General features: G+C 39.7%; 1 protein-coding gene across 4 annotated transcripts in view; it reads left to right on the forward strand.

Annotated features, from left to right (window-relative positions):
- The window catches only part of zgc:112083 (uncharacterized protein LOC550461 homolog), a 28,388-nt gene extending 19,024 nt beyond the window's left edge, over positions 1-9,364 (forward strand). For all 4 annotated transcript variants that reach the window (XM_052015020.1, XM_052015019.1, XM_052015021.1 and 1 more), the window contains 3 exons: positions 1,729-1,867; positions 3,072-3,196; positions 5,230-9,364. In XM_052015020.1, coding sequence (XP_051870980.1) covers positions 1,729-1,867; positions 3,072-3,196; positions 5,230-5,737 — 772 coding nt within the window. In that variant the 3' untranslated portion in view covers positions 5,738-9,364. The remainder of the gene's footprint in view (positions 1-1,728; positions 1,868-3,071; positions 3,197-5,229) is intronic.
- Positions 9,365-10,460: the final 1,096 nt, after the last annotated feature.

Consider the following 10,460-nt stretch of genomic DNA (forward strand, 5'->3'; position numbering starts at 1 on the left):
TTGAGCACATCCTTGAATCTTTTTCTGTTCATCTGATAATATCTTCTCATGATAGAGATTAGAGTAGAGTGCCTGTTTCAGGAGTATGGTATCGTAACCTGTCCAATGTAGCTGAGTGAGTAACTAGAATCTCACTACTGGCAATGTTAGCCTGTGAGAGAACACTGATATGGGTTCGCTCGTACTTTTTATGAATTTGGAAGATTTTGTGGGGACAGCATCGATGATACTAATAATTAAATTTTTCCAAAAGATCGCTATTGTGAAAATGTCAGATGTCAAGGCCCTAAACTACTACTACTATCTCTCTTCTGTAGGAAACTTAAGTCATGCCTTTAGTCAACTAATGTATCCTTTTGTGGCTTGGTGTCAACTTTTCATTTGATGATGCTCTTGTGAAGTAACTTGAGTGATCTTGGAATGTTAAAAGCAGTATATAAATGGAAGTGCTTCTTGATTTTAGGAATGAAGAAGATATTTTCTCCAGTTTCCAGGCTTGATTCTTTCATGGCTTCATTCAGTAGCTTCATTTCCTTCACCCCGGTCTCACCAATAGATTGAATGTTGAGCTTTCCTTCAGGCCTCCTCTCCAGCTGACACTCAAAGTGCTTCTTCCTTCTCAAAAACACAATCATTGCACACTTCATATGATAAAACACAGTGGGCCCAACTGCCATTGCTTCTAAAATTTCCATTGATTTCCCTAGGTCTTTCAAAGCATTGTTGTCTTTCAGAACTGTCTACCTTGTTGTCATGACTGCTGTCTGCTTCTGGTGCCCACCTCCAGGAATCTTGGGAAACTAATATGCCCACAGATTGCAGCTTAAACCTTGGATTCTCTGGTTTATATATGCTGTACATCCTGGGCAGTAAATTTTAGACTGTTTGCTGTGAGTGACTCTGCTTCTGGTTTTTGGTGCGCAACAACATAGACGCACAAAGCAAAGCTGCATCTACATCTAAGTCGCATTCTTTGGAACCAGTTCTGCAGAGCATTGCTGTCATAATTGAGGAAAAGAATTTGTTTTTAAGCTTTCTCAGTTATCCCCATTACCAAAGTGCAGCAGAACAAGCTGTGGCTTGATTAAAAGGACATGGGTATGTAGTAGCAAGGTAGAAAGCGTTCATCTGTTGCATCTGATAAGAATATTTAGTATAATATCCAAAAAAATAGCCCAGAGCCATAAAAACTTCTACTTCCATTGTTCCGCTTTGATTTGACGGATTGCCTTGTTAGGAATTTCCTGAACAGTAAGCTTTATGGCTAAGCAATTGCCAAGATGGTTTATCTTGAAATTGGGCATTAAGGTGAGGGAATTATAGGAACCAATCATGATGATTAATTGATAATAAAAACCCTAGTAATTACTTTAAAAGATAGACGCTTTCAATGAACTTTGTACCTCTTAATTTGAAAATTAGGTTGTGTGACATTATCTTACGCTTTGTTTAAGTGACAGCTTTACATTATTTCTTTGTCTATTTGGATTAAATTTATGGCTGTGTAACAAAGCTGAAAATGTTGGTATGTTTAAATGTTATTAATATGTATTATATTAAAATAGGGTTTTGGAGATTAGAAAGTGTAACTACTTTCTAAAAATGTATGGCTTTAAGGTGTGTGGTGAGAAGGTAAAGGAGGCTGTTGTCAATGTATGAAATTGTATTTCTCTAAAATTCCTTCTATTAAAGGCAATGTATAATCCATGTTTTTCCCTTCATTTCCAGTTTTAAGAATTTGTATGACCTAAGGAAGCACATTGAAACACATAATGATGAGCCCACATACCACTGCAGCTCTGATGGGTGTAATTTTAGTGCTCGCAGTGTGCAAACACTTAAACAGCACTATAGAAGAATACATGAGGTGAGTAAATTACTGTGGAATTTTGTGTACTTTGGAGACATGAATTTGAAATCACTTTAGAATTGTGGTATCCAACCCTTTTAATCTTCTTGTTTCTTATTTTTGCCTCCCTCTTAACTGTTCATCTCACCTTTTCCTCCTGTATCTCTTGCCCACTTTTGGTGAGTTTCCATATTGCTGGATTTTACATTGAAAAGTCGTACAGCACGCCTATTCCAACTGTTTTGCTCATCTGCGCTAACCCCATTTGCCTGCATTAGGACAGTATTGTCCTTTGCCTTGCCTATTTAACTGCCTGTCTAAATGCCTCTTAAAGGTAGTAATTGTGTCTGATTCCAATACCTCCACTGGCATTGCATTCCTGATATCAACAACTCGGTGTTTGTAGGGGAGGGTGGGTGAAGACTTACCCCTCAGATTCCCATTAAAGCTCCTTTTCGCTTTAAATCTATGCCCTCTTGTTTTTGATAGCCTACCATGGGAAAAAGATTTTGCCTATCCATGCCTCCCATCAGCTTGTCTACTTCTATCAGGTCACCCCTCAGCCTCCTTCAGTTCAGGGAAAACAAGCCCAGCCTATCCAGTCTCTTCTCATAACTAAAGTCCTCCAATTCAGGCAATATCCTGGTGAATTTCCTCTGCAGTTTCTCCAGCTCAATCACATCGTTCCTATAGCGTGAGGACTAAAACTGCACATGATGCTCCAACCTAACCTATGTTTTGTAAAGTTGCAACATGAAGTCCCAGCTTTTATATTCTATGCCTCAGCCTATAAAATAAGCATGCTTTCACTACCCTATCGACCTGTTTTTGCCACTCTCAGGGAGCTATGGACTTGGACCCCCAGATCTCTCTGTTCATGAACATCCCTTAGTGCCCTACCACTCACTGTATATGTCCTATCCCTATTTGACTTCCCAAAAACATCATGCAAGATCTGTGACCAGAACTGGAGATCTGTTCAAGTGCTGGTGACTGAAGCAGGTGCAACGTAAACAAGGAACTAATTCCAATGGTTAATTCTGTTGTCACATTGGATCTTTGTAGCTTGACTGCCATCTTGTGGAAGAAAAGCCCTCAAGAATACAATGACCTTTTAAAGAGTTTATCCAATTGTGCTTGAACAAGAAAAGGAACACTGTATTTTGTTTTCAAAAAATATTTCAAGTCAATGATACAATGTGTCACTATTGCCTCTTTCCAGGGGGAAACAAAGCCTCGATACAAGTGCCACATCTGTGGCAAATGTTTTTCTTGGGCCTACACTCTAACAATGCACCTCCGCAAGATGCACCAGCTGAAGTGGCCTTCTGGGCATGCACGATTCAGGTTGTCAAGGTTACCTGTCTGATTATTGCAGATGCTGTTTATTTGTGTGTAGAAAGTTCCAAATCCCTACCATTGACTGGTTGAAAGGCTCATTTCTTCCCTCTAATACCTCTACCCATTACATTAAATCTGTTCCTCTTGGCTTTTGACCCTTTTGCTAAGGGAAAAAATGTCCTTTGTATTATTCTGTCTAGGCCCCTCATAATTTTATACACTTTTGTCCTTACTCGGTTTCCTCAGTTCCAGAGAAAATGATCCTCGATTATCCAGTCTTTCCTCATAGATACAGTTTCCCCATCCTGGCAACATGCTTGTATATCACCTCCGCATTTTCTCTGGCACAATAAATCTTTTATTGTGGTGACCAGAACAGTACACAGTACTCAAGCTGTGCTGTAAAATAATGTCATACACAGTTCCAACATAACCTCCCTGCTTTTATTTACTTTGCCTGAATAAATAAATCCTGTGTGTCTTTTTTTAACCACCTTAAGAATGCCAACTGCCATCTTTTAAAGGACCTTGGGCGTGCACTCTAAGGTTCCTTTGTTCTTCACATCACTCAATATTCTGCCGTTTACTGCATATTCCCTTGTTGCACCTGCCCAAATAAAAACATTGCCTCGCACTTCCCCAGATTGATTTCCATTTGCCACTTATGACCAGACTATCTTTATTTAATGCTTCCCTTCTCACTATAAACCACCCAGCCAATTTTTGTATTATGCCCCCTACATGCAAGTCTAAATCATTGATAACCCTACAGAAAATGACTAGTGAGCTATTTGGGACCTTGTCAAAAGACTTGCTAAAATTCATGTCGATTACATAAGCGCTGCCCTCATAGATCCACCTTGTTAACTTGTCAAGAAATTCTATTAAGTTAATCAAACACAACCTTCTCTTATCAAATCCATGGTGAACGTTACCAACTAATTTGCCCTTTCCATGTGACAGTTCATCTCTCAGAATTGATTCTAATAATTTGCTCGCCACCTTAAGGTGACTGGCCTATAATTCCTTGGTTTATCCCCACTTTCCTATTTAAATATAAGTACAAAGTTAGCAGTCCAGCAATCCTTTGGCAGCACTCCTGTACCAGGAAATACTGAAAAATGGTCAGATCCACCACTATTACCTCCCCCTTTGGCACATATTTCATGGAGACTTGATGATTTGTCCATTTTCAAAGATAACAAATGCCTTAATGCTTCCTCTCTCACAAAGTTTATCTCATTAGTACTTCACACTCATCCTTCTTAACTGCAACTTGGATATCATCCCTCCCTTTTGGTGAAGATGACCACAAATTATTCTTTTAGATCCTTGCCCACATCCTCCACCTCCCATACAATTTTAAAATTAATCCCAGTTTAGCATTGGAGTTAGCAAAAGGTGACATCACTAACTGCACCAAAAATATGAATCTGTGATCTGGGGTTTTAAAACTATAGTTTTCTGAGGAGGTGGTTGTTGTCAAATAAGGTAACCTACCACATTCAATCAGCCTGTAAAATAGATAGGCCGATGTTTGTGACTCAAGTATTGTAATAATGTGGGTTGTAACAGGTAGTCACCTGTTTCACTTTGGCTCATCATTGAGTCTGCTGTGTGCAAAGTATATCTAGTGAGCATTGTAGCTTTGATTTTTTTTCCCCCTAAGGTTGGGGTGAGGTAGAGGTATTCTTTGTTTGAGTATAAAAATGGAGAGTTACCAAAATCATTTTACATTATGATGCCAACAGAGAAGTGTCTTTCCCATCAATCTTGATTGGATTTAAACCCAGTCCTAGAGGTGAAAAGTTAGTTTTTTTTTAGCCATCTGTATTTTCCCTACATTGAAGTAGTGACTATGATTTAAAGCACTTCTTTGGCTATGAAGAACTTTGGCACATCTTAAAATAAATATTTCATAAAGGCAGGGGTTTTTGTATGGCACCATTCAACCTCCCAAGTTCCACATTATCAAATGTAATTATTCAATTTTAATGAAAAAATCATCCAAAAACTTGCTTTTTGCTTTAACTATTTAGATACAAAGAGCATGCAGATGGATACCTGCAGCTGCATTTGGTCCGCTATGAAACAGTTGAGCTGACACAGCAAATCATCAAGGACCTAGAGAAGAGACGTGGGCGCCGAAGGAAAGCAATAGACGCATGTCTCCCAGCACTGGACTCCTGCCATAAAATTCTCTCCAGGAAACCTCCAGCTGGAAGAGCAGCAAGAGAGGATGACTACTTTGCCTCAGCTCCCCAACTAAGATGTGCCAGGCAGCAGGAAACCAACCCGCCAGCTAAGCCCATGCCGAAAGCCTTGCTGCCAAAATGCAGTGACTCCTCACAAGCCCCAAAAGCGGGTGAGATAGATGCAGGAGTTTCTGGAAGACCCTCCTCTGTCCAGTGTGTCCTTAGAAATGTAGTCCAGATAGCACCAAAGCCTGCTGCTGTCCTTGAGAGAAATGACGACAATTCCTCCCTAGACCCTGTGGAAACACTGGAGAAAGTAGCACGAGGGCTTGGGATTCAGATTATCGGGTAGTCATGGTTTCTGGTGGTGAAGCTCTGTAAAGCTTTGGTCACCAAGTTCTTTCAGAAGTAGTTGCCTGAAGAGAGTGTGAGCAGGTGGAGTTGTATTTAATTGGGATCCTGCTGACTCTACACCATCAGGAATGTGTGGCTGCTGTTTGCTGTGTCAGGTGCTTTAGAGAAACATCAACTTATTTTTTCCTTCTGTCTCAAAGTGCTGCAGTTTGTCCTATGAGCTTGGGAGAATGGGCTGCAGTCCTTTGTCTTCACTGTAAGCATGTGAGGCTTAGACCAATGAAAGGAGAGGAGGGAAGGCCAAATGCAAGTAGTTGTAAGATTGGGTGGGGAGTGAAAATACATAGTTAGAAAAGATAAGGAGTCGATGATGAAGATACTGCCTGAGAGCTTTTTTTCTCTCCGTTTCCTTTCCTGAATTACACAAAATTTTGGGATAGGTGTTACACTGGGTGTTGGGGAAGATTTTGGGGGGCAAAGCCATCTCCTGTCAATACCTGCTGCAAGCACTGACATATGTAGGTTCATTTATTTCCCACATATACATGATGTTTTATAAACCAGCAAAATAAATTTTGTCCTTTGAAAAGGGCAAATTGCTGTTTAACTGTAGATCGTTGTCTCTGCTGTTCTTGTTGGGAAGAGACTTGATCTTTAATTACATTGACACCAAGGGGATGATATAAGTGGTTCAGGTGATGAGAGCCCTTCCGTCCAGATAAACATCTGGGGATAGTTGTTCCAAGGAAGAGTTGCTGACCTGAAATGTTGACTGGTTTTTCTTTCCACGGATGGTGCTTGATTGGCTGACTGCCAGCATTTTCGTTTTTGTTTCAGATTCCAGTATCTTCAGCCCACATTTAGTTGTGGAGAAATATTCTTGGATATTAAAAGTTAATGGATACTGGCCCAAAGAAAGCCAGGAGAAGCCAGCCTTAATGTTACAGTATCTAGCTTTTTCATTTTTGAAAAGTCCATTGCCTTGGTTCTGGCAACAGCCATTCTTCTGAGCAATCAATTACAGCTGTTTAAAATCAAAACAAATCTGCAGATGCTAGAAATCTAAAATGAAAACAGTATGTTATAAATATTCAGCAGGTCCAGCCACATCTCTGGGAAGGGATACAGAGTTAACCTTTCAGATCCAAGACCTGACAAAGGGACTTCGACCTGAAATGTTAACTCTGTTTCTCTTCCCACAGATGTGGCCCAGACTGCTGAATATTTCCAGCATTTTCGATTACACCTGCTGCTTCCTCTATGCAGAGAAATACTTTTAGGTGTCCATTTACAATTGCCCTTCAACCCAGAACCTTTGTCTTTCTTCTTTATTAAATCTTTTTGTTTCAGGATTACTTTATTCTGCTTAACTGTTTTGTATTGAAAACAGAATGCTGGAAACACTCAACAGGTCAGAAAGCATCTGTGGAAAGAGACAGTTGATGTTTCCTGTCCAGGATCCTTCATGTGAAGGTGTTTTGTATCTCCAGAAAGTTTCTCTCCACATGCAACTGCAGAGCCAGAGAGAACAGTGAAACTATTACTATGGTTCAGTGATCTCTCCCCTTTCTTTCTCTCTCTCTCTCTCTCTCTCTCTCTCTCTCTCTTATTTCAATCCAGAAGGCACAGCACAAACATGACTCTTGATATTGGCATAAAGGCCTTCTAAGACTCCCATGCAAAGGCTGAATGTGTAGACTGCCAAATGGACTGAGTTAGACCTCTAAATTGTTCTATCCTCTGGAGGAAGCCAGCCTTAGAGAACTGTCTCAGTGGTGAGTGGGCAATGTCGCCTTGTGTGTATTTTAATGGAATTTTTAGGAATATTCTGTGATGGGCTCCACCTGCTCTAGTGAGGAGCATAACTCAAACTGTTTATAGTTATACAATCAATGAATGAATCCAGTGGGAGTCCTTGGGTTTATAAAGCCCTTTGTTTTTTAGCACAATTCAGATTTGCTGTAAGGTCTTAAAACTGGGACCGATAAGCAATCCAAACTGTCGAGCAGCAGTTAATTGCTTTGCATTGTTACATTTTGCATTGCAGCACAGAACAAAATACCATTGATAGAGACAATTTGCCAGCAGTGCAGTTTTATTGATGAAAAATTGCCATTCTGGCCCTGTCTGGCTTGTATAGACTTCCTTTCCATGCCAGTGTAGTTGACTCAAATGCTTGGTCAAGTTGCCATGTTGCTCGGAGCAACTGAGTTGGGTAATAACGGCCAGTCGTGCTGGTTATACCCATGTGCCTAGTGTGGAAATGAATGAGGAACCGTGCAGTCTCATCCCATTGTGATACTATGATAACTGAGAAAACAAACTCTATTCAGTCTCAAAGAACAGTATGACCCTGGTCAATTCATCCTGACCTACTGTAGGCTCTGTAGTGTTGATATGACTGTAGCTTTACTTGTTTTTAAGTCTTTGCCAAGGTACAAAGATAAGGCAAGGGATTAGTTACTTCAGGGCTGGGCCCAAATCTTCCTATCAAAATTGTCTTACAGAACCAATAACTTTGCAAAATCAGCAAGTTGAAGCAATTGTGTGTATTTCTCCCATGCGTGTCGTCTTGGTAAAGCAGCAGAATCCTTTTTTAAACAACACATCATCTTCTTGCATGCTGCCAGTGGTGTGGTTTTGAGCATCAGGGCAGCTCTTGTTACCAAGGGAGGCTGTTGCCAGGTTCTAAAAATCCAACAGGTGACTGGGACAGGAAGTGGGATCCCAGCCTTTTTAAAACTTTGCTTAGCAACACTGCCATGTCTTCGGATGCTGATGGCAGAGTGGGGTACAATTGACTTGGGAAAGAACAGAGTTCTATTTTAGCATTGGTCATTTTGATGTTTTGGTTTAGATTTGAAAAATTTATGGATAACTTGCTGAGGAGTAAAAGCTATCTGGTTTTTAACTGGACAAAATGGCAGAGCCATTTCCAACGTTATCATCTGACACATGGGTCCAGTTTACAGCTTCCATTCCTCACTGCTGCCTTGCATTAACTTCCGTATGTAAAGAGTCAAAGGTAATGAATAAGTGAGATTTTCCATCAAATGGAACATTTCATGAACTGTGAAATGAATTTGAGCATTTATGTTTTAACTTGACGTCCTGTCAAATGAATAATTCCTAAACTGATGTTGCCAGGATTGTGGTATACTATTCACAGTGGTAGTTTATTTTATTTTAGATTTCCACCTTATGCAGTTTTTTTATCCTTACTAGTTTAAAATCTCTGTGCTCTTTAACTGTGGAAAACACCCAGTATTTTAAATGAATTTGATGTTGTAAACGGTGTGTGTAATGACAATATGATGTTGCTGATATTGTAAAGGCTCGCACTATTAATTAGTATGGTGGGAACAATTAAAAATGTTTAAAGTACAGTTGAAAACCATTTAAGGTATACTGGTTTCATTAGGATTTTGTTGCTATGTTTTGCACTGGGCTCAGCCAGGCTGGTGGTGTTAATGTTGTAAACATGATTCACCTCAAACTGACTGAAGTGGGAGTGTATTTTTATGAGCCCACGCTCCTAGCTGGGAGCTTCACCTACAAAGAGCATCATCGCACTCAGCCCAGCGAGTGCAGACTTGTTAATGTTTGTGTATGCAATAGCTGTTCAATAAAATATTCGTAATTTTTAATTGTAGTTCCTACTAGTAGTGCATTGCAAATCGTTTGATTTTAAGAAGTCTCTGTAGCTAGGCATTTTTGCTCTCCAACAGCTTGTTAAATCAAGGTTTCCTTTCTTATTTGACAGTACTTTGCTGTTGTTTCCAGTTTTTCTGACACTCTTTGTGCCCCTATCCATGTCCCTCCCAGCACTGTAGAAGAAGTAACCAGTCATGTCTACATTGAACTTACTGCCTCTGTCTCCAAGGCAATAAGGATAGGCAATAACCCTTGGATCCACCCTGGCTGAACATTCTGTGTTCCAGGAACAAATAAAAAGAACACTCTCTACTCACTGCCTATTTAAATCATCAGGCCTGCACTTTTTAAGAGGAGTCATTATATTGGGAACAAAAGTACTTTTAGGTCTTTCATAAAGCAATATTATACCTCCCCAATCCTATTATGAGCAACTATACCCAGTAAAGCAGAAGATTTTTTTTAACAACCGCAATAATAAGTACATTGCAAACTATCTTTTCTGTGTTGAAAGCAACTTGATTTGAGTGATATAGGAATTCCAAGTGGTGGGGTGTAAATATTCTGACAAATTCAAGTGATAAGACTACTCTGGAATGTGCAATTCTCTCTCCTCCACTTTGCCTCTTGCCTGGATGCATGGAATTTTTAATGAAATTTCAATGGTTTATCATCAAATTCCAATATATTACCATATTATGATATTCTTAATTACAGATGAAATATTTATTTTATCTGTAATATCGCAAAGGAGAGTTTTTATGTACCTTTTGTAATTGTGAATTTCATTTGGAGACTCATTTTCATACTTATAATAGATTTTAGAAGTATCCACCACTGACATAACAGGGCATTGTTCAAAAGCTTATGTTGTCTGTCTGATTTGAGCATAGAGTTAGGCTGTAGAAGCACCACACTGGCCTGTTCTTAATGGTCATTCCAAGTGAGGAACATTGCAACACTAAATATGTATTCTCCAGCTGATCTCTGACGTTTTCTTGTAAGGAGCTCCATTCCATTGAGATGCTTTCCGAAATGATGTATGCTTCTAAAGTACTCATCCTATT

The sequence above is a fragment of the Pristis pectinata genome, chromosome 4 (assembly GCF_009764475.1).
Source record: "Pristis pectinata isolate sPriPec2 chromosome 4, sPriPec2.1.pri, whole genome shotgun sequence".
NCBI classification, from domain to species: domain Eukaryota; kingdom Metazoa; phylum Chordata; class Chondrichthyes; order Rhinopristiformes; family Pristidae; genus Pristis; species Pristis pectinata.